The following is a 25139-nucleotide window of genomic DNA, read 5'->3' on the forward strand; positions in this document are numbered from 1 at the left end:
TATAGAGTAGACCCCGGTCGGACTGCGACATAAAAACGATCTGGGCTACGATGAAAAAGTGGCCCACAATTGCAAATGGCAATTCCTTACAATTTGTGCTACCCAAGGGTGAGTGATAAATCATGTTGGAAATGGGGCATTTTAAAACATATTTGTCAATAACATCGGTCAAAGCTACTAGTTGCACACTGCAGTTAAGGATCCAACGTTCCCTGTTTTGCCAAACAAATGGCCCAATTTGACCCTTTTGGGCCAGCCCTTCTGCCGTTACCCTTTAGGCTAGATCGAGACTGTGGTATCGTGTTACCTAAAGAACGTCTTAAAATGAGATTTGGACATTTAATAACTGTTAGAAAATCTTGTGTGGATTAGATTAGGGCGTCCCCATGGAGGAGGCAAGGACTTCTTAAGCATGGGGCTTTTGAACCTAGAGTGGGAGATCGGAAATTTCCCCTCCAGGAAATTGCACTGTTTTAGTCTGACCGGAGCACCTTTGTTATAGTGTAACCCAGGGATGGATAGCTGGTTTCCACACCACCCCTCTCCTCTGCATTAATAAAGACTGCATTACTAAGATTACAAGCATCCCGTGTTTCACTGCTTGGCTTGCCACGCCACCCCTTCACCATGGCTGAAGACTTTACCCAATCATCTGCTAAATCGGAAATTAATTTTACTTGGCCCTTCAGATCTTGTGGGATCGAAGCAGTCGATTCCTACATTCTTTCCCCAGCTTCCTGAAACCCCGAGAGCCGTTTCTGCTCTATGCAAAGAATTTGTTTTTGCACTTAAGGGTATGTGAACCGCCCCAAACCCCCCATCCCCTCCGGCATACATCATCTTCAGAGACAAGTCCACTTGCCTGTCCACATTAGAGCCCACACCACCTGCTCTGGGTCCCATCAAGAAACCACCCACTTTGCTGGGAAGGATTGCATCTATCTGAACCATTAAGGCAAAGCTTTTTCGACTCCCTTCGGAGGATGTTGTTTTCCCACGAATCTGATAGTTGCATCTTCTCTGGATCTCTTCACTCCTTCAGGTCTAACATTAAACTCCGGGAGCAGTAACATTCTTGCTTTAACATGTTATTTAAATGCAGAGTGACAAGAGTCTCATATTCAGAGACTTCAACCAATACTCTGGCCACTCCCTCTCTGTCAAATTTAGGTCACCACCATGGGAGTTTTAGTATGAATTATAGATGATGGCGAGGGAGAGCTGGAAGAGGATGAAGAAGATGGGAAGGATTATTTTCTTCTTTCTTGCCCTTTAGTGCTTTTTTAAATTTTTTTATTGGTGCTATCCTTCTAGAATTCTTTCCAAAATCCCTAGCTTCTGACTTAGTGCCGGCCTGCGATGCCACATGATAATATTGTAATCCATCAAATGGGTCCCCCTCGCACCCCAGCAGGGGTCTGAGAGGTTTCTCTCACCTCTGAGTTTCACACATTTACAGAGGAGGTGATCCCATGTTTCTCCTCAAACTACCCCTGAGTCCCTGTCCAATAGGGCAGTACAAACTTTAACTGAGAAATGCTGGGATCATGGAGTTATTGTATTCTCTGTAGAAGGGGCAAGGCACACAAAAAAGGGATTCTTTCATAGAAGGTGGTACCTCATAAGTGCTGGTGAATGAGGTGGTTCTGTATGCTAGTCTCTCGCCTATCCCATCCAACTCCTGGCCTCAGCCATGCAGCTTTCCCCGTTTATCTCGCCTATGATTGTAAAGTTCGCCTTTCACTGCCTGCCTCCTTCTCCACCTGCATCTCTGAGCACCATCCAGCTCCCGCAGAAACCAATTTCACTTTTGCCAGGGAGCGTGTTCAAGTGAAGCAGAGTTTCTGATTGTTGCTGGAATCTGTCCTGGAGGCTGCTGGAGGTAGCAACAGTTGGGGGATCTGAAAAGGGCCCATTACCTGGGATGATCTAAACGAGGAGTAATGTGAAGGGTTAATAAAGCTTGCTGCCCAAGTTAGAGAAGGTGGGAGGTAGACCAGAGTGGCCTAGCAGTACGTGCATCACATGGCTCACTTTGTGGTTAGTTGGCTGGTCTTTTCATGCGGTGCCCTTATAGAACTGTTTGCATCACTCTTGGGTCTGCGCTTCCGCCTCATTAGTCTTCCTCTTCATTGTCCTTCGTTAAAGAGGGAGCCCATGACTCTGATCAATGGAGGTTACTGGTATTATCTTGACATCGCTCTTGGTCACAGTCCTTACTATTTAATGAAGGACTATGACGAGGAAGTACATGAATCGGAGTAAGGGAGCTTGCCTGTAAGTCATCGGAGCATTGGTGAGACTGACGTGTGCGATAATGCTGTAACCCTGCTCCCTCCTGTTCCAACAGATTCGGATGCTGTGAAGGAGGCGGCCATGCAGATGAAGGAGGAGGAGCTGGTCAGCGAGAGGACCGAGGCCTTCACAACCGCTCGCAACCTCCTGACAGCCGGGGCGGACGCCATCGAGAGAGTTATGTCATCCTACAAGGAGGTGCGAGACACAGGTTTTTAATACTCCGTTTTTTTATGCCCCTACCTACCCTCTCACCATTTTTGATTTTGTTGGTTTGGGCACACTGGAAGAGGATTCATAACAACTGTCAACACTCCATAGTTATTTAGCAACTAGCATTCAAGCAGGAGCATGCATTAACATAGACAGTGAATTCGTCTTTTGTGTAGGCATTGCCATCCAAAGTCCCTAGCACCCACCTATGTACACTGGTGGAAGTGTACCCCAATATTTTATGAATCCACTCTTTTTCCACTGGGCCTGATGCCAGTTTAGGGAAGAGCATGGATGCCGCCACCCCTCTCTTGCTTTCGCATGGAAATGGCCTTGATGGCTTTCATCTTATTCTCATGGAGCATGCGTATCAGCATTTAGATTAGCATGTGTTTTTATTTGTGTTTTCATTTGCATTATTGTACTTTGCATGCAGGAGTATACTCACAGCATGGAATGATTGGAATGCATGGCTTAACCCAGCCAGCCCCCCCCATCCTCTAACACTACATGACAACCTTTAACAAATACGTAGTTGAACCTCCTCCTTAAGAAGTTCCATCATTGAAGAGTGTGTGCATTTGGTCGGGGATTGTAAAATGTAAAGAAATAGACTTTTCACTTATATGTCGGACAATGCAAAGCTCCTATTTCTTGTGTAATTTCAGTGTCACCTGTGTGGCAGTACATCTTTTCTGCTGGGAACTGTTTTTGCTAATGGATGGCTGTCAGCCCGCCTCTAATTCTCTGTCCAGCTGCTCCTCTTCACACTGCCATGGCTCAGCAGTGTAGCCACAGATTGGTTGGCCGTGGGGGCTGAATGCAGAGGCATTCACCTGACGGAGAAGGTTTCATGCACCCTGCCGAGCAATGTGAGATGTGCACACAGCTGTGGAGGCCTTCACATCCAATCCGGCACCTCTTCCCACTGCAAACCCATTTCCTAAAAACCTCCACAGTGAATTGAATGTGCTTAAAACACATCTTATTCTCTGGTTGGCCAGCTGCCCACTTTATGTGATTACATCATGCAAGGTATACCCTTTGGTCCGAGTTTCAGAGCTTGTGCACTCTCTGAAGGTGGCCTCTGCTGCCTTGGACAGACTTTAAAGGATAGCGCGCCATCAAAAAACCTCTTAACCTATTCTAACTATCACCACAACAATGGCCCACACTAACTCCACACCTTGCAACGTGCAAGAGAGAGAAACATGTGACTTAGAGCAATGCTGCCACGCCTTTATGACCTTAAAAACAAAAGAACTAGACCACCTGGCTCTATATCAACTCTAACTGCCTCTGACCCTAATCCTTTCGCCCGAGTTCCAGAAAGTGGCCTTAAAACACAAACTGTCTTTTTCCATAACCAGAAGAGACTTAACCATCCCAATCCTAGACTCAGCCAAGAAAAAAAATCACAACCCCTACCTTATCAGGAGCCCTTATTAATGCGAGGTCCCTCATAGCACATAATACGGAAATTGCCGACATACTTGCTATGAATAACCTAGATCTCTTCGCTATCACTGAGACCTGGCTTCATGATGCTGCAGGTCCCGCACTTCTGATTACCATACCAAACAATTACAATATTCTAAGTCGATCGGCCCAACTCTAGGGGAGGTGGCCTAGCCATCATTGCCAAAACTAAGATAGCTATTAGACTTATCCCACACCTAGCAATTACATCTTGCAAACTTCTCGCTGCTAAAATACCCATCTCTAATAATAGCACACTAACTGTCCTTCTGGTGTATAGACCATCAGGCCCATTAGGTAACTTTGAGGAAGACCTATCTAGCCCCCTCACTAATAACATCAAAGATTCTACTCAGCTCCTATTACTAGGTGACTTTAACCTGGGATTCAATAATAAGGACAAACGGGCCCAATCCATCCAATCAATCTTAGTCGATCATGGCCGCACCCAAAAAAGTTCTTGCCCCTACACATATAAAAGGACGTACATTAGATTGGATAGCCAACCATAACTGTGCTGCTACCATCTCTAATATCTTACCACAAACCTGGACCTACCACCACCTCATCTGCTTCTCATCCACCATAGAGTCCCCTAAATTAGATAATCCGGAAATAGTACCACCTATGCCAACCAGAAGTAAAAAGAAATTACGGCTGTCAAACTACTCCCACTCCTCCTACCAGCTCTCACTGCTAGCACTACCAACTCTGACCCTAATACACTAGTTGAGACCTTCAATAACACTATGTCCAAAGCCTTGGACATTATTGCCCCTATTAAACTACGCAAAAGTAAACGAGAATCTCACCTCAATTCATGGTTCACCCCTCACCTCAAAGAACTCTGAATCCAAAAACGTAAACTCCAAACTATCTGGAGACATACACCCTCAATTGAGAATAAAACTCTACTCGACAACCTTGCTAAAAAATATAAGAAGGAAATAATTCAAACTAAAAAAAGACACATTTAATGAGAGAATTAGTAAAGCTAACTCAAACTCCAAAGAACTCTTCTCCATCCTCTGGGAAATGGAAAACCCGGTTGCTCCCACAGACAATGTCCCCATGGACAAACAATGGTGCACCAGCATCCAAAATGCCTTAGCTAATAAAATCACAACCCTACAATCTAAAATTGTAAAGAAGAAAGCCTTCTTGAGCTCCATTGGAACCCATACCACCCATCTGACAGATTCACCCAGAACAGCTACACAAAGTAACTGTAAACCATTCAGATTTACCAACATATCCATATTGGAAACTGAAAAGGTGATCTCATCCCTGAAACCATGTAACTGCCAAGGGGACAGTTGCCCAGCACAAGTTATTAAGGACGCAGCTAGAGACCTAGCACCCTTCATCACTACATTAATCAATGCCTCCTTTAGATCCAGTACTGTACCCACAAATCTCAAAGAATCTTGGGTACTGCCTATCCTTAAAAAACAGACCCTTGACCCTGCTATCCTTACCAATTATAGGCCCATTGCCACAGTCCCATTTCTCCTTAAAATCATTGACAGAGTAGCCTACCTCCAGATACAAAACTACCTGGAGACAAACCAACTACTAGGATTACGCCAATCTGGATTCAGACCACTACACGGTACTGAAACGGCCTTAATTGACCTTAAGACACAAATCGACGAGCTGAAGGATAAAGGTAAAACAGCTATGCTCCTCCTCCTCCTTGACTTATCGGCGGCCTTTGACCTGGTGGACCATGCAGTGTTATGCAACCACCTAGCGTCTGCCGCCTATTTCTCAGACGAAGCTATAGCCTGGGTACAATCCTTTCTAGCCAACCGTACGATGTGTTCTTCCCCCTTAGCCTCAGTGGACCCAATACAAATCATCGGTGGCATCCCACAAGGTTCATGTGTCTCCCCCACAATGTACATCATCTTCACTAAGCCACTCTTCGACAAACTTGACAGACTGGGGGTAACCTATACTAACTATGCGGACGATACGCAGATCCTCATACCACTATCTGGCAACTTTGTCAAAGACACAGCTCTAGTAAACAAGATTTACCTCCTCATTCAGGCATGGATGGCCTCCCACGGCCTCTGCCTGAATGACGACAAAACAGAGATGCTGATCCTGGGTTCCGACTCTAACCTCAAAAAAACTCAGCCCTAATTATCTTGCCTTCAACATAGATGGCAATATAATTAAAGTGGCAACTGAGGTAAAAACACTAGGTTTCTACCTCGATTCCACATTATCTCTCAAAAAACATGTCAACTCCTTGGCCTCTTCCACTGCTTATACCTGCAAATTAATCAGGGGTTGCAGACCCTACCTTTCCAAAACCAATTGTCTCACACTAGCCAACGCTGTAGTAATGTCCAAATTAGACTACTGCAACGCCCTTTTTGCGGGAGCTAGTAAAACTGCCATAAACAAAAATGCAAATACTGCAGAATAATGCTCTTAGAGCATCCTTGGACATACCCCACAGAGCGCACCTCCCCAACATCAGGAAAGACCATCATTGGTTAAAAATCAGTGACGGAGTTCTCCTCAAGACGTTATCTCTCACCCATAAAGGACTAAACAATACTGCGCCTCCATACATCTCGGCTAGACTAACCAGAAAATCCTCTAGTCACCACACCCTAGCCTCTAACCACTTCCTACTTGAAAATCCCAGATTCAGACTAACAAAAGCTGGTGGTGCAAGTTTCCCTGTTAGAGCTGCCCGAACCTGGAATGCACTCCCTACTGCATTGAGAGCGAATCTACCCTACTCTAGATTTAGGCGTAACGTGAAAAGCTGGCTCTGGACCAAAGACGACTAACAAAGTGATCCCCTGCTCTAGGCCCGACCCGTTGCATATAATTACCTTGATACCGCTGAAGTTAGACTATAGACTATCTCACTGCCCTTTGTGATGTGAGGCACCCAAATATTGTATCTCCTGCATATATGTATTGTAATTTGTTAATAACACTTGTAATGCACCTTCTGTATGTAACCTAAGCCTAAGTATTCTTTTGACTGCTGCGCCCGGCTACCCTTGGGTTTGGAGCGCATTATCAAATAATAAACTAAACTGTTCACCGTTTTTTGCAAATAAGGTTACGCTGCACATTCTTCGACACGACGTATACTTTCTACAACTATCGAACTTTGTCTTTAGATTAGGCTGGCTGGTGGCAGCGCTACGGATTTGCCAATGTCCTGTATGGGCTAGAGGTCTGAGGGGATTAGCTGGACAAAGCACTGTTTCCCACACATTGTATACAGTGTGCACCATTCGACAAGCACAGCACTGCCAACGGACATGTAGAGCAAATACTGCTCTGACGGCCATCTTTTTTAAAAAATATACTTTATTTACATTTTGCAACACAAGAACATATAACTCACAGATATCAGTGAATATTGCAGTCACCCAATATTGCATCCAAAGGAAACTAATACTAACTGCAGGTGAAGAAGAGAAAAAAAAACCTAATACATATTCAAAAACGCCTTTCCCTGTCTTCTGTAAATCATCTTTTCAATCGCCGCCAAAGAAGCCATCTCATCAACCCAAGCATCTGAGTTCGGCGCAACCCTGGACTTCCAACCCCTCAAGATCATTTTCTTGGCAATTGACGCACCCCTAAACAAGAATTTTTTCTCAGACATGTGAGGGCCATCTTTATGAAGCAGTGGCCTCCCTGATCGAACATGTACCCTCTTCTGAGCGATGGGGAGTTTTTGCCACAGCAGATTTAGTCAAATTCGATGTGATAGTTTATTGTAACACATTTTGTGACAAATATAAGTGGGGTGTGGGTTTAGGTGAATAATGTATTGGGATTATGGGGTTAGGAGCTGTGGTGGTATCTTCCTGCATATATTTGTGGCATTATCTACCACAAACATTTTATTTCTTTGAGATTGAATTTGATAACCTCTTTTTGACAAAATCACATAGAGCCTTCTTCTGAAATCTTGCTCTGGCGAATTATCAAAGTATGTATGGCCTTGCTATGCATCCCACTTGAGCGTTAGAAGGACCGACACATTGCTCTGGAGAAGTACTCGAATGTAACCATCTTATTGACGCAGTAGATGGTGAGGTAGGGGTGGTGGCTTTTTGGTGGGTGCAAGTGATGCTTTTTAACTCCTAGCACTCTCTCCCTTGCCCAGGTGACCGAGCTAGCTGGATACACGGCGCGTGTGCACGAGATGTTTCAGGTCTTCGAAGATGTGCAGAAGGGGTTGTACAAGCGGCCCGGTGACTCTGTGGAGGAATCCCCTGAGGAAGGAGGTGTCATGAAGCATGGAATCCGGATTGATGGGCCCCTCGAGATCAAAGGTCAGACGATCGGAAAACATGGTTTTTGTGCCTTTCTAGCTTGAGAGCTGTCTGCACTATGAATTGATGATGCCCGAAAGCTCCCCCGTAAGGGGGGGGGGCCTCACAGATTCACACACTTGGGTTGAAGGAATACATTACTCTACTGAAGTGGGACAGTGCTGCACATCCACTGCCTGGCTCCTGCGCCTGGCCGTATTGGCAATTGTGTGGTACCTCAGGACCACTAAGTATCATTGCCAGTCAGGCTGAAGAAGAGCCTGAGGGAGAAAAAAATGGAGACTGACAGATACAGATAGCTGACGACTTCCTCCCTGGGATGGCTAAAACCTGAAAGAAAGAGGTGGTGAGAGTGGGAGGAACGGAGGGAGTTTGATTAGTACTCTTTTCTGTTTCAGCCCCACAGCCTCCACACAGTCGCCCTGCTACTGCTTTTGGTAGTTGGTCCAATCCAGAAATAAACAACCGGGCCACAGACTGCAAAATTCAGTTGCTGTGGTGAAATAACTACTGCTCTGCAGGAGTTGGAGGGATAAGTATTGACTGGAGCACCTACTATGCCCCACACTACTACTAAACCAAAGGTGATCCCACATAGAGAAATCTTTATTATTCAGGGAAATCTCACACCAGTCCTTATGCAGGTTTGTGGAAACAAGCGGAAGTGGTTGCATGGTCAGGCAGCTACACTACAGGCTGCACTCATGATCAGATTCTTCCAACATCACTTCAAAATGGTGGACTGGGGTCATTAAACCCTCAATAACCGCCAGAGGATAACACCATGTTTTTAATCCTAGGTAGGGAAAAGGTAAACGCCAACAGTGGAGAGGGTTAAAAGGATAACTGGAAACACATAGGAGACCAGAATAGGTGCAATCAAGGGACAAACTGGGAACGAGATAGGAAGGCCCTAATCAGACCAAGGGATAATGTGGGTTGTCTATCAGGGTACCTCTGAAAAGGGGCAGAGAAGTTAGTGATACAGTATGGACTAACAGCCTGGAAGCCAGGGGAGCCATGAAGGAGAAAAACAGAGTTTACGGAGAGCTGTAACTTAGGCGCTGGCAGAATGTAGATTGAGAGCTAAGGAAAGCTAGACAGTTGCCTGAGGCTGCATTGTAGGCACTGGCTGAGACCAGGGTAAACGGCAAGATGAGTGTTGCAACCCTACTGAGGGCTATATTTCAGGTATTGGCAGCAGTCAGGGACCAAGAAGGTGTACTAAATGCCTGTGAAGGGTGGCCAGTTTCAGCCCAGGGGGCAACCTGTGGATGGTGGGTGAGAGTATCAGAGCTTGACAAAAACCTAAACAAGGGGAAAATAAAGATTTGCTGGTAGGAAAAGGAAATAGCTTAAGCCAGGGCGGAAGAAATACTCAATGGTGGACTGTACCGTAGATGATGCCTAAAGGGTGGGAGAATTAATACTTGTTCTCTAAAGTTTGTCAGGGAACAAGGGTGTTTTATAACCTTAGGATGTCCAAGTTGAAATATGTGATTTGCTCAGATCATACAATTTGGTTACTTGAAGTCGGGGTTGGGATTCCAACTTTTTGATTCTGCATCTCTCTCCACCTATTTTAAAATGAGGGCAACATGAACTGGGCTATTGTGACTAAATTACTGCATGACCTATTGTGAAACTGAAGCCATGGTTAGTCACCAGAAAAGCAAGCAAACTGTTCTCTCTTCTTGACTGGTTATATGGATAGGGCTGTGAGGTCAATGGTAGAAGCCCTTGCGATGAAGGATCCACAGATCACATGAGGCAGAAGAACAAATTACTTATCCCTGGTTATGTTCTTTGACTGGATGTTCCTCCCAAGTATTCCTCCTCTTTGATATACTGCTTGCAGCTCGGAAACCTTTCACAGCAGAGGGTGCTGTGCCTCATCGCCAACCTTGTGTCCCTCGACTGCCGCCGTCCATCTCGAGTATGACGTCCGCGTCGGTATAAATGGCACGCACTGCGCCCCTTGCCTCAGTTCATGTTTTTCCTCTCACCAGCAAAGCAGCACAGCAGTCTCGAAGATGAGAAAGATGTGAGGATTAATAGAGGAAGGTGTACACCACAGAAACTCTCTCCTGATGCAGGGTTAGGATGGTAGAGGTGATGATGAATATGTGGGAGGAACATCCAGGTGAAAGAACTTTACCAGGAGTAAGTAATTTGTACTTCGAATGGATCATGTGAAGGAATGCACCGAAGTCCAGGTGGTGGCATTGCAAATATCTTGCACGGCACCCCCCTCTGCAGGGCTGAGGAAGTGGTAAATCCCCTAGTCGGATGAGATCTTAAGCCATCAGGAATTTATTTTTCAGCCAGATTGTAGCACTCGGAAATGCAAAGGATTATCCATTGAGACCGTGTTTTGCTTTGTAACTGCTTGTCCCATCTCATAGCCTGAATAGCCAACAAAAAGTTGGTCATCCTGTCTCAATTTAGAGAGCCTATTAATATAAAAATGTAACGCGCTCCTAGGGTCCAGTCTGTGGAGTCTTTCCTCCTCTTTAGATGGATGAGGAGGAGGATAGAAAGCAGGCTAAATTATTTGTTGCGCCAAATGGAATTCTGACTCCACCTGTGGCAGAAACTCGGGGCGAACCCTCAAGACTACTTTGTCTTTATAAAATACTGTAGAGGGTGGCTTGGAGGACAATGCTTGAAGCTCACCTATTCTGCAAGCAGAGGTAATGGCTGTCAAGAACACAGTTTTCAAGGAAAGCATCCTAAGCGGACAGGAATGCAATGGCTCAAAAGGAGCACCCATTAGGAAGCTTAAGACTAGGTTGAGTTCCCAGACTGGAACAATGAAAGGAACCGGCGGGAAGATATTGGTCAATCCTTTCAAAAATGTAATAACAATAGTAACCTTGAAATATAAACCTTGTTCTGGCGAACGCTTAAAATTGTACAGCGTGGCCAGATAGCCCTTGGTTGTGGATACCTGTAGCCCCTGATGGGTTAGATGTAGGAGAAAAGACAACACTGATGGTGTGGCACAAGAAAATGGGTAAATTCCTTTATCTCTACACCAGCTGCAAAATTTGTTCCAATGGCAGCGGTGCAGAGATTGTGTCGCTGGCCTCTGGCTGAAAGCAACACTTCCAGGACGTCTTCCAGAAGGTCCCAATCTTTGTACCTCAACCTCTCAGAAAGTAGGCGTGAAGGTTGAGAGCCCTGATTTCTGGGTGAACAATGCAATCTCCCTCTTGCGAGAGGAGATCCTCCCTTTGGGGAAGACAAACTGGAGGGCAGAAGGACCTTTCCTGAAGTTCTGGGTAACCCTTCCTCCTGGTCTAATCTGGAGCAATCGGGATCATGGATTTGCCGAACAATCTGAACCTCCTGAGAACACAAGGAATAATGGGGACTGGTGGAAACGCATACAGAAGTGGAACTTCCCAGTCCACCACAAACCCGTCTCCTAAAGCTCCCTGGAGCAGAACAGGTCGCACTTCCTGTTGACACTGGACATGAACAGATCCACTTTCAGGGGTTCCCCAAAGGGCAAAGATAGCTTGAAGGACTTCCTGAGTGGGAACACGCTGGGAGACTGTGCTCTCGTGTTCCCACTCGTGGGAGACTGTGCTCTGCCTACTCATAACGTCCGCCGCCGTTTTCTCCTCTCAGGCCAGGTGAACTGCCGACAGATTCCCTCTTGTAGTGCCCAGAACCAGAGCTGCATTGCCTCTCTGCACAGTGCTAATGACCCTACACCTTCTCTCTTGTTGAGGCAATGCATGGCCACTTTGTTGTCTGTCATTATCAGGATGTTCTCCCCCCCCCCCTCCCTCCATACAGGGGGCAGAACGGCCATCCACTCCAAAAGGTTGATGTGCAGTTTGGACTCGATGGAGACCAGCGTCCCCTGATCGTCAGACCATTGGTGTCCCCACCCCACCCCAACCTGAGAGGGAGTAGTTCATAATCATCGTAATCTCTGGCCATGGTTGCCAAAAAGGTTCACCTTTTTAATACATTCTGCTTGTAGGCCCACCAGAGGAGATCCTGCGCGACATGCTCTGAATCTGGACCAGATCTGTCATTCTGCCAAAGAACTGAGACCACTGGGTTCTGAGGCCCGACTGAAGGGATCTCACCCTAGGTGAGCCTCTGGCACCAGAAAAATGCAGGAAGTCATGAGACTGAGCAAACTCAGAAAATTGAAGTCCGGAAGTCTTGGGGTACTCTGAAATTGGTTTACGATCTGCGATATGTGAAGAGCCCTTGCCTCGGGTGGCGAAGCTTTCCTTGAGGAAGAGACCAGGATTGCTCCAATGAATTGCAACTTCTGGGAAGGTGTCCTGTGGGACTTTTTAAAATTGAGGAGGGAAGCCCAGCTTGTGGAGAGTGGCAGGTGCTGTGCAGATGTTCCAGAGCCTGTTCAGGTGCTGTCCAGATGTTTCAGAGCCTGTTCAGAAGAACGGGCTCTGATCAGCTAATCGTCCAGGTATGGGTAGATGTAAATCCCTCCTCCTCTCCTTAGATTTGCTGCCACTACCGTCATCAACTCAGTGAAGACCCTGGGAGTGAGGTCAGCCCGAAAGGCAGTACTCAAAACTGATGAGTTGCAATGGTGAATCTGCTTGGAAATAAGCATCCTGGAGATTCAATGACATGGGGCCTTATTACGAGGAAGGCGTAGGGGATTAACTGGGCCGGTAAAGCTGCCGGCCCCGTTAACCCTCTACCGCCTCATTACGAGGTCATTTCGCGGGACCCGCTAAGGACGCCTGATTTTACCAGACGTCCTTAGTGGGTCCTGCAAGCGGTCCAGCATGCTAACAACGGGCCCGTCATTAACGTGCCCGTTGTTAGCATGCTCCCCATTCCCATTGAGCCCTATGGGAGCTCAAATGGGAATGGGGATGGACCTGGTCTGAGTTCCCTGAATGGGGAAATACTGGGCCCTCCAAGGTCGGAATGGCCCGGTATTTCCCCATTCAGGGAACCCAGACCCGGTACCCGGGATGGGGGAAGCCACGCCGCAAAAAGCAGCATGGTTTCCTCCTTCCTCGTAATGAGGACCATTGTCCAATCCTGGAGCTGAAGGGCCTGGAGGATCTGTGAGAGATTGACAACTCTGAACATGTCCTTCCTGAGGAACCTGTTCAAGCATCTCAAGTCCAAGATTGGTCGCAACCCCCTCTGTCCGGTTCGATTGCACCTTTCTCAAGGGTTAGAACTTCTTGTGAAAGGAGCATATCTGTTACTTTCAAGGACTGTCCTCTTAGGAGGTATTTTCAGAAAAGGGAGGTGGTACCCGTGGGCAACTGAGTGCCCAGGCCTCGGAAGTAATACTTGGCCACTCTTCCAGATGCTGGGTTAACCTGCCCCTTACCCCAGTCATTTGGCTCAAGTCTTTAAACCGGTTTTGAAGCTGTGGATGGCAAACAGGAGGATAGTGTAGCGGCACCTCTTCTTGTACGTCCTCGGAAGCCGCAAGGTTGTCTCCTCGGTCCCCTCTGGGAAAACTGACATCTTAATCTTCCAACAGAGGAGTAGAACTGAAATGAACATTTCCTCTATCCTTGAGGATGGAGCAGACCGACCCTGCTGAAACTGTCTAATCGCCATACTAAGAGATTTAGCTGCTGCCTTAGAGGATTGCAGCTTTTCTAGGCTCTCATTTGTCGTGGATCCAAATCGTTGTGATCCCTCGAACAACATATCCAAAAGTCTGGACTGCACGTCAGGAGAAAACCCAGATTTTCTCAGCCAGGCGGATCGTCTTAGAACTGTACCAGCAGCCATAGAGCGACTTAAACAGTCAGCTGTGTCCAAACCAGACTGCAAAGATTGACACATGGTGCCTTTTCCATCTTGAATGATGCTCAAAAAGCCTTCTCTCTCGTTACCTTCTGGGACATGCTGAGCTGCCATAGTAGCCACCGTTCACAAGGTATATGGAAACCTACCATACCAACGCCTTTAGCGCCATGCTCCCAGCAGAGAAGACTCTCTTCCCCACGGTGTCCACCCTTTTATCGTTCCTGTCTGGTGGAATTGTGAGGTACGCTGCCACCTTAGAAGCTGAAATGGCTGCCTGTACCACTATGCTTTCTGGGCTTCGGTGTTTAGAAAGAAACTCAGGATCCATGGAGGAGGGTCTATATTTTTGGGTGAAATCCTTATGCACCGCAGGAGTGGAGTCTGGTTTCCTCCAATCGTCCAAGACTCTATTTTTGACTACCGTATGGAATGGAAGTATAGGGTCCTTAGGCGGCCCCTTATCCAAAATCAGTCAAATCATCTTGTTCATACTAGACTGTAGACCTCCACCAGCCCAGATATTGCATAACTTTAGACATGACTGATCTCTACGAAGCTTCCAAATGTCTAGACCCATCAGGAGTGCCAAATTCCACTTCTGGTGAAGTGTCAAGACCACTGGCCTTTTAAAAAAGTGTCCACCAGGTCTCATCTTGGATTCTTCAGAGAAGAGCTCCTCTGGAACACTGCGAGTGCCATAATCTAGCCAAAAACCAAAAACGGGGCTTTCTTCCTCCACCTCCTCCTCATAAATAGAGCTCCTAGACCTGAACAAATATTTTTTAGCCTGCGGTTGGAAAACCTTCAAAGAGCTCGAAGAGGACGTCGAAGGCTTCAATATCGTCAACTTCGAAGCCAATGGGCTCGACTTCGACACATTCGATGACTTCGGTTGGAGCAGAGGTGGGCTCTTGCCTCAAGGCATCGAAACCACGAGTCGCGCTTGTGAGGCCTTCGGGCCCCTGCTGTCCGGGCTATTGGGCAAACGAGCAGCTGCTTTTGACTACTCCCTGTCGGCCTTCGGAGCAATGCAGTCGGAAGTCTCTTTCGACTTCTTTGAAGGGGTCGATACAGCCGCCTTCGCAAATGCCTCCAACATTTGAAGTCTGAATGTTTCCAACTCTGCTTTAGAAGCCCTTTTACTTAAAAAAATGTACCCGCTTTCCCACAGGCAAAGAATCCGAAGAGGATGATCTGGAGCGATGACACCTTTTCCTAGATCTCCTCGATGAAGAGCGCTCAAAACCTCGACCTAGAGCACTTAGCATGTTTTCTGCGCTGCTTGGACTGGTGAGGAGAAGCACCTCTCGAGCTCTTGTCCCCGATTATGGGGAGGGCCTGCCTAAAGTGAGTTCCCCCTTCTGCTCTTTTAAGGCGTTAACCGTCATCGACTTTGTCGCCCGATCCCAAGCACCAGAGACATACCCGATGCAGATCAGTTATGGACATTTTGGAACCGAAATTGGCACATCTCTTGAATCCCGTCTTTGGGGGTAGATGAAGACCTAATTCTACAATTTCTCAAATTGCGCAAAAAAAAGAAAACCCGCCCAGGCAAGTGAACCGTTTTGAGCAAGCTGTGCGGAAAAACAGAACTGAGGCAACGGGTGCAGTGCGTGCCATTTATGCCGATGCAGACGTCCTACTAGAGCCGGACGGAGATCTTCGAGGGACACGAGGTCGACGACGCACAGCGTCCTTTGCTGTGAAATTTTTCTGAGCTGCAAGCAGGATATCGAAGCATATCAAAGATGAGGAATACGTGGGAGGACACGACCCATTTTGAAATGAAGTTTTAACACCTTTTTCTTTTAATCACAGAACATGTTTGGTGGAAGGAACCCTTGCAGGATCTAGCAGCGCTGGAAATGGAAATGATTAATTGGGGGATCCCACCAGCAACTGGGAAAGTGGGGGGTTGGGGCGTTGTATCAGCGAACTCAGGATCATTTTCTAAGCCCCTCTCCCCTTAAATAAAAATTTCCATTTCAGGAGATCAATTGGTTATTAACACCTGAAAAATAACCCCAAACAATGTCAATTGACATATACGCTTACGTTCTCTTTTGGTGAGAGTGTTAGTAAGTGACTTGTTATGTAAATCAAATCATTTGACAAAAGAAAAAAGGAAGAAATTAACATGATCTGCAAATGGCTACTAAGATTAGTAGAAAATGAAGGAATTGCAAACTATATGGCCATGAGTTTCACCTAACTGGGTTCCTCAAGGCAAAAGAACATGCACTCAATTCAACATATTATATGGATGGCTAGTTGATGCACATGTTTACGATGCGTAGTTTAGGGCTGTTCCATCTGCAGCCAATGTGCAGGGCTGGCTCCAGTGCAGACTTTTGTTTTAGAAGTAATTGTGGTAGGTTCATACGATGTTCCATGGTCTGCCTACTGTGAGGGCATCTTGGAGTTTGTTTGTTTATTTGTATGGCGCACCCAACCCGGAGGTCTCTGGGCGCCTTTCACACAGAGGTTACAAGAATACTTTCAACTTAGTAACAGTGGATGCAAATATACAACAGATACAATGAATATACAAGATAAGCAAATATACAACAGATGCAGTGAATTATACAGGATAAGGTGAGGAAATATATACATAAAGTACAGGAGCTGAAGAACATAAATGGTTAGTCAGGAAGAGGTTACTTAGTAAGGAGTAAGACCCAGACAACAGATTCAAAGTAAGCAATTTTATTAACTTAAATGTCAGGATGGAAAAGCGCCCATCTTGCCCTATACTATGGTGGGATTTCCCTAACAGACCAAAACTAAGGAAAGTCAAAGTTCCCAAGTTAAATTTAAGAATCTGTCTGTGTCCAAAACCTAGATTTGCCCTCACAACTAATCTTGTACAATGTGTAGGGATGTCGGCAACCAAGATAATAGTGTTCAGCATAAAGTTCTCAGCTTGGTTCAGCTTGCAGCTTTCTTTCAGCTTCCTTCCCAAATATAAAGCAGTTCTTACAAAAGTCTTAGGATTGCCTTAAGTTCCAAAGTAATATCGGATTGACCAATGCCCTGGGTTCCCTTCCCCCAAGTTCCAAATCACAAAATGTCCTGAGGCTCCACCCTCAAGACAATAAACTGTTCCAACCTCAAGGATCCCTTCTCCAAACACAATTTCATTTATGTTTTAATATGATGTTATTTGCCAATGTTGTTAATGTTCTGGGCCTCATTATCACCCATCGCATATAACTGGTCTTTGCACCACAAAATGTTTTGGTTGAAAATGGCAATTCAGTAATAATCCTCTTTTGCTGCTCATTTCCCAAAGTTCCATTCACTTTGGATAATAATGTTCATTGGGTTTGCTGGCCTCGTTAAAGATGCATTGAATTTATAGTTCATTTTGCATTGGTTTCTTGGCATTAACACTTAATTGTTCTTTAAAAGTAATATATATGATTGCTTGCAATGTAAGTTTCATTCACTAATTGGCACCCAGTGTATTTAGTTATACTGAGGAAGCTTAATTTCCTTTATTTTCTTCATATAAGTGATGGGTTTCCTTCAGTGCGGTATTCAGTATTGTGCAAATTCATTGTTTAAATATTGTTTTCCGTTCGGCATTCAAGAATGTTTAAAGACTTTTGGGTAAGTAACTCTGTCACTTTCTATTCGTTTTGCGTTGCAATTATGTAATGTCTTTAAATATGCACAGCGGTCAGAAACTTTCACCAATGTGCTTTCATCTGCTAGTGACTACTCCATAACAAAGTATTCATGCTAATTCCCAAATTAACCAGTCTTTTTTTCGTTGGTTCACAAGGATTCCACTCGGAGATCTTCGAAAACGTGCCACCATTCACGTGTCCACTCCGATACAAAATAACCCTGTGTGTATCTTCAAACACTTGCATACCGGGTTTCTGTTTGTATAGAAACTCATCGGTTGCTTTGATGTGAATTCCTGCTGCGCAGATCTCCCGGCATTCTTCTCTTTGCCTCAGGGCTCCACCTCCTGCCCCTCAGGCACTCCTGGGTTGGCTTCTGGCCCCAGGAGACAGAGCACCTTGTGCAATGCAATAGGGGCAGCCTTCCAGCACAGCTCCCCTTTCATGCTTCCTTTGGTTCCACGGTGCCCCAGCTCCCGGGCCACTCTTCGCTGAAACATACGCATGCTCCTCACAGACAGCTCCTCGCTGTTCTTCTTGGCCTCTCTGCTGCTGCTGCAATTTCACTGCCACTGCTCCTCTCGGCACTCCCTCTCTCACTTTCATTTGGTGGGGCTTTTTATACACCTGCAGCCCTTTAACAGGCTGCAGGTGCGAGTTCATAATTGGCTCTGCCTGAGCATCATTAAGGGGACATGCCTGACCTCTCCTGCTCTCAGCAGGCCTCTTCTTCATCCCAGTACCCAAGTGGTGAAAGTAACTAGTCTTCACTGCTCCCGGTTGTCTCTTCCTCGTCTCAGTACTTTTTGTAGTCCTGCATGAAGAATTCAAAGGAGTTGGTTTGTAATGCCCCATGAAGACGGGGAAGGGTTGGTTTGGTCGTTATTCGGAAAAGGGGAGTACCATGTCTCTCCAAAGGGCATCCCACTCCCAGTTCCCACAGACCCTCCACCCAGGTGATCCTCCCTCACTTGCCCACCCCCAGGGTCAGGGATTCAAGAGCAATGGCCTTTCCCTGGCCACCTGCGCAGAGGATCCATGGGGAATAGGAGTGAGGATACCCACAGGTTGCTCACACTACGTCTTGGTAGAAGTGGCTCAGTCCATTTGATAGTTGTAGTGTGAGGGACAGAAGTAGGTTTTTGACACAGGGCGGTGGAATTTACTTCGATGGACGTTCTGACAAACCCTTTTAGTATTAGTTTTGAGGCAGGGAAACCCCTCTTAGAAGTTGGGCATAGTAAGGGTCCTGTTTACTTCAAAATATGTCTGTAACCAAAATCATGCCACCTTTTGTGTTGACTTCCTTCTTCGACCCCCTTACACCACCTATTTACTTCTTTGCCTGATCCGGTCTGTTCTTGGAGACTTTTCTCACTTGATATTGCGCACTCTTCTAAAAAGCGCTTTCCTTTTCCCTACTTCCCAAACTAGAAATCCTACTATTTCCAAGGCCACGCATGGATGCTCCATGCACACTACCAATTACAGCCAGTGGGCTATTCACGCTTGCTCTGAGGGATGTCACAGCCTTGAGATTCAGTACTTCATATCACACCTGCATATTGTTTTGCTGGCTGTCTCCGAGACCTGGCTCAAAGATAATACTGGCACAGCTATTGCTGCATCACTCCCCAAAGACTATTCTTAACTACCCACAGTAAATCTGGGAGAGGTGTGGGAGTTGCTATTATATATAAAAACTCTTTAAACATAGTCTCTACCTCCAGTTTGGATATCCACAGATGTGAGATCCTAAGTGCAAAAATGCTTAACTCGCCTACTGCTTCTATTCAGGTCCTTGTCATTTACCATCCACCTCTAAACATCGCCTATACATTATTTTAATGCCCACTTGCTCTATGATGTTGATGGGGGAGGAGGGATTTCAATTGAGATTTCAATGATCCCAAGAACTCGGTGGCTTTATTTATATTCAGTTCTCTTACAGAATGGTTTTTTTTATTTTCCAACCTCCCCAACCCACATTCGGGGGTGCACCCTTGACTGGGTGATTACTAGGAATGCATTTCTTCTTTGCCCCCATGTACTTTCGTTTTGGTCAAACCATGCAGCCATTCTGTTTCAGTTGCATTTACAACAGTTTGTTTCTCCCAAGGGTTCTGGCTCTACTAACATTTAATTTTGTGATGAACATAAACTCGTGGCCAGGACCCTTGGCCCTCTTCTTTTCAACATTGAAGCCACCAATTAAGTAAAAAATGTGAAGGAAATGGTTGTAGCCTATACTATGGCCATTGCTAACACTATTAATCTGGTGGCTCCTCTTAAAACTCAAACGGTAAAGAATAAACATTTTGGAAATAACAGTTTCTGTTCTCAGTTAGCACTATTGAAAAACAAAATGAGAAGTAGCTAGAGAAAATGGAGAAGAAATCCTAATCCAGCGAATCGTAAGGATCTTAAAATCTCTTGACCTGCTTATACATCTGCCATTATTCAGGCTAAAAGAAAGCATTTTCCTAAACCAATTCTATCTGCAACACTTCGCTCCAAAGAGCTATTTAGGATTTTGAAAAGTCTGGAAAAAAACCTGCTTCGACCTCTGCCTCCATCCGCCAATCCAGCTCTTTGCGTAATGATCTACAAACATTTGTTTAAGATAAAATATTAATGATGTGAGGCTGCACCAATCCTGCACATACGACTGCTTCTTCAGGACAACCCAGCCCTCCCTCAACTGATATGGACATTATTCATACTCTAGTTCCAGTCTGTGAGGTAAAAGGTTTTATGGATAGCCTTAAACCAACAAGCTGCCCCAGTGACCCATGTTCTGCTAAAGTCAATAAAGACTGTGGATGTACAAGGGCCATGGATCTGTGAGATCATCAATGCTTCCATTAGAGAATGCACGGTTCCAGACATCTTCAAGTAAGCCTGGGTAACTGTTACTGAAGAAACCTTCTCCGGACCCTATGGATTGCGGCAGTTACCGCCCCATTACCAATTCGCCCTTCCTACTAAGTCTCCGGCCGTGCGCCACTATTCAGCTATATACCCATGTAGAATCCCATTCACTTTTAGGTGATTCTGCTGCTCTGCCGAATAATGCCCCTGCTTTCAGAAAAAGATTGTGCAACCATTGTTATGGCCATAATCCAGTGTTACACTGATGACACACCGCTCTCCTTCAACTTCCCTCTACCTCCTCGTCATCCTCTCTCAGCCCTGACTGTCTGACCGCTATCCAGACATGGTGTGAAGCTAACGACCTCTGTGTTAATGCCAGTAAGACGGAGATCCTTCTTATAGGGACACCTGCACCCTGCTTCCCCCCACCCTCTAGCTGCCCTCCTTGGGCCCTCTTTCTCCATCCCTTGAGGCCATTTACGACTCCTCTCCTTCAGCCCTCACATCTTGGACCTTGCCTAGAAGGCCCACTTCCAGCTTCACCTCCTTGGAGGCATTGTCCTTTTCCTTACCTTTCCCCAGAAGACCAATGTCTCCAGAGCTCTGGTCCTCTCAGGCTGGACTATTGCAGCAGCCTCTCCTCAATCTCCCCCTTTCCTCCCTACGCTCCTTCCAGCTAATCCAGAATAGGGCTGCAAGACTTATCCTTGGCCTCAAGCCCAGGGACTGTATCGCTCAGCCCTAAAATCTCTCTGCGAGGATCAAATTCAAGACCCTCTGCATCATCCACAAGGCTTTCTGGAGCATGGGACCGCGCCATCTCCAACTTTCTTTCCCTAAATAGTTCCCTGCTGGAGCCCTCTGCTCCTCTAACTCCAACTCCCTGCTTGTCAAATGCTTCTCCAAGCAGAGAGTGGGGGGGCAGGTCCCTCTCTTTGGCTGGTGCCTCTCTGGAACAGCCTCCCTGCCCGTCTCTGACTTGAGTCAGACCTCCTTAAATTCTGGAAACCTCTCAAAACTCTGCTTTTCTCTACCTCTTTCCCCTACCTGTTAATCACCCCTCCACCGCTGAGACTGGCGTTCTGGACCCTCGTTAATCTCACAGGTACCAGGCCTTTGCCCAGTCAACACCAGCACCTCTTCCCCCAGCACTGCCCTTGCGGGCCCTCAGTGGGCGGCTGTGCATCCCACCCTTGGGACTCCTCAGCCTTAGCACTTAGCCAGCAGCTCCTCCCCTGGCGCCCCCCTCCTGGGCTCTCACCAGCACTTGCCCATACCTTCTCCCCCAAGCCCCCTTTCCCCTGCACTTCTCTTCACTGCACTTGCACGTCCGAATGTGTCAAGGCCTAGTAGGACCAAGATTGTTTGTTTATTTCCAGTTTTATGCCATTGTTTTACTCCTTGTTCCCTCCCCATTTGCCTTGTGGTGGCTTGAAACACTATTTTGTTTTACAGGTGCCTAACAAATTCTCAATAAATAAAACATAAATTATTGGTGCAAAAAATAGCCTACTGCAATGCGTTATATAAAGGTGTCCCGGATTATATTATCCTACAACTGCATGTTTTGCTGTTTGGTTTAGCACCCATGCATATTATTTCTTTGTCCCCAAAGAGCCGCCACCCATTTGACAATATCCACTAGTTATCTGAACAGTGCTACAGCATTTGGCGGCTACTGCACTATTGTGGCAACACATCTATGGAATGCCTCCTTGCTGACGTATGGGATATCGGCAATCTTTGTAGGCTCTGAACAAAACTCAAAACCCTTCGGTTGAAATGAGCCGTAATGTTGTTCGGCTCTTTCTGTCTGACTTGTTTAATTCTCTCAGCAGTTTTTATGTTCATCTATCATACTTATCGGCCTATTTCAGAGCCTGTCCCAGATTACAATACCATACAGTACAATGCAAAGATGTTTTGGGGGCGATACACAAAATGTTGTGGTCCCGTCCGGTGGGATGGAATGTACCAGAAGTATGGACTAAAGGGGACAGGACGTATGAGTATGTTGAAATGCTTCTTTGCAATATGCAGAAGCAAGTTGCACCTTAAATTGCAATCTAGAAATGCTTACTTCCAATGTTACCTCGTGTTTACTGGACAGTGAGCTCTGCGGCCACCACGCTGGGGATATCCTGTAATTTTTCCAATAAATGCTTAACCTTTGGAAGTGGTATATGGAAGATCATCCAACGTTCCCTCAGTCACCCAAGGATACCCCACCATCCAGTCATCTCTTAAAGGATGATTTCCTAGAATATCATTATTATTCAGGTATTCATTATGTACTGGGACTTGTTCGGGAACAACCAGAGCACTTTACAAGTCATAGAGAAGAATACAGCGAGGGAAGCGGATCGCAAGTGATCAGTACAAGGGAGCTGGGCCTGACGGGTGAGGGGGAGAGTGGGCAATTTGGCAGCAGGAGATGGACAAGCAATCAGGGGAGGAAACGGGGGGAGGGGCTGGGGGGTGGAGCAGATTGCCCATTCTCAGATTAGGTGAGTGCAGGGTCTGTGGCCCTAGGTGGTAGGGGGAGCTTTTCTTTGAGAGTATGGTCTTCTAATCCACCAAGAACTGTATTTCATTAAAGGTGAGGGGGAAAGTGCACTGTATTACCACACTTGAATCAGAGCAGGGCCAGAGGGAAGCAAGTCTGAGAAAATCCCCCTCAGGGAAAGTTTACACAGAGTGTCGTATATATGAAGAGTGAGCCACCTTCTCCAGGCTTGCCCTGGGAGCAAGCTCGGGGAGCAGTATTTTTCTGCAAGGAAACCTTAAGCATGCACGCTCTGTAGTGGTTTTTGGACTGGAGCATGAAGCCGATTAGACACCTGTGAAGCCAGGGAATCCCAGAGAGCATACGAACACTGTGCAAACTTGGTTATAACGAGCAAGGGCAGCTTCCATTTTGCCTTAGCCTGACCCTGATCACAAGAAGCCGTTTACCCTATTTGACCTCTCCTACCGCATGCGCTTGGGCTTGAGACAAATTGAATTACTGAAGGATGCACAAAACCTCATCATGCAAGGAGGAAAGGTACAAACACGTACACAACCACGTGCACACACGAGGCAGAAACCACTAGACGGCGTGGCAGGTAGGATGGCATTCCAAAGAGTGTGTATTGTACAGTAGGAGGAGCATTTGTAGACAACATTGTAAAACCTGGACTCAGAATCTGGCGACAGCCAAAGGATACAGAAAAGACGTTGGAGAAAAGCCTGCAGGGGGCTGTAGCCTGGTGGCAGTTGCAGAGCCACCAGAGCTGAAATAATGCTTTGTAATCTTGAGACCCTGTGAAGTTTGTGGCTCAAGCCTAGAAAAGTGACCTTTGGATTGAGGTTGGGGAACAGGATTATAATTATTGCAGGTTGAAAAGGACCCAGGGGAAGGAAAATCCTGCACAAGGGGACACCTTGGAGAAGAGGGGCAATCTGCAATGTCTTGTCCCAGTAAAAGTTCAAGGATACCTCAAGGGCAATAGGGTTAACTTCTGGACTATCCTACGCAGGTGAACTAACCATCTTGATGCTGGACTTATTTGATACTGTAGATCACAGTATCTTAGTATCGCGCTTGAAGACAGTCTAGGTTGTCTCAGCACGTGCCATTATCTTGTTAACACATTTCTATCTAACCAGTGCCAAGTGTGAAATTTTGAGGTTTTTTTTTTCAGACACACTAGGTCAGAATTGTGGCGTTCTTCAAGGGTCGTCACTGTCGACGCTTTTGTTTAACATTTATATGCCCCCACTAATCGCCATTCAGAGAAAATGTGATGTCTGTTTTCAATCGTATGCGGACATGGCATAAATTGACCTGACATTTTGAAGAATCTTTTTATAGAGTCCGTCAGTGTCTGGATGAAGTAGGACTCTGGATGTCTCGGCTTAAGTTAAATCTAAGCAAGACGGAAGTTGCTGTGTTTGGTCCTAAATAGTTGTTGTCTGAGGAATGAAGTCCCCCTCCACCCCACACCCCCTCAAATCTGAACTAAGCTCCCAAGATCAAGAACTTAGGTTGCATCTGGCAATCCAACCTAGGGTGTGAAAGCCAGGTGGGAGCCAAGTTAGTCTGTTTTCCACTCCTTTGTGGCTTCTGCGACTTGCTCCTCCGTACTTCCTTCAAAAAGATCATGCCGCCCACTGCAGTAGGGACACTAATTGACTCCAGATTCAATTATGGAAACGGCATACTAGCAGGTGTATCCCAAAGAAACAGTTGAAAAAATGTCTGAAAACCCCAAATTCGAGAGTCACTCATTTTTAAGGTACCTAAAGCTACCCCTATCTCAGCACTGCGTCGCTCTCTACATTAGCTTCCGGTTAAGGATAGAATCGATTTTAGGATCTTCTGTTTGTTGTATAAGTGAATACATGATCTCGCCTCCACATGCCTTGCCAAGAAGCTGACCTGGTACAAACCTAACCGACCTCTCTACTCGTTTGATAAATTGTTACCTGTTGTTCCTTCATCTCGTACATGCAGTTAGATCTGCCTCGCCCTGTATACGGAAGTATACTGGTGCCC

At 46.2% G+C, this 25139-nt stretch overlaps 1 protein-coding gene across 1 annotated transcript in view; it reads left to right on the plus strand.

The window, feature by feature from the left end:
* Nucleotides 1-25139, plus strand: part of ABCD1 (ATP binding cassette subfamily D member 1) — a 282766-nt gene that overhangs the window by 127021 nt on the left and 130606 nt on the right. Inside the window, exons 3-4 of the mRNA XM_069645376.1 lie at nucleotides 2351-2493; nucleotides 8144-8312. Of these exons, the coding sequence (XP_069501477.1) occupies nucleotides 2351-2493; nucleotides 8144-8312 (312 nt within the window). The remainder of the gene's footprint in view (nucleotides 1-2350; nucleotides 2494-8143; nucleotides 8313-25139) is intronic.

The sequence above is a fragment of the Ambystoma mexicanum genome, chromosome 2p (genome assembly GCF_040938575.1).
Source record: "Ambystoma mexicanum isolate Mex_15411 chromosome 2p, UKY_AmexF1_1, whole genome shotgun sequence".
Taxonomy (NCBI): domain Eukaryota; kingdom Metazoa; phylum Chordata; class Amphibia; order Caudata; family Ambystomatidae; genus Ambystoma; species Ambystoma mexicanum.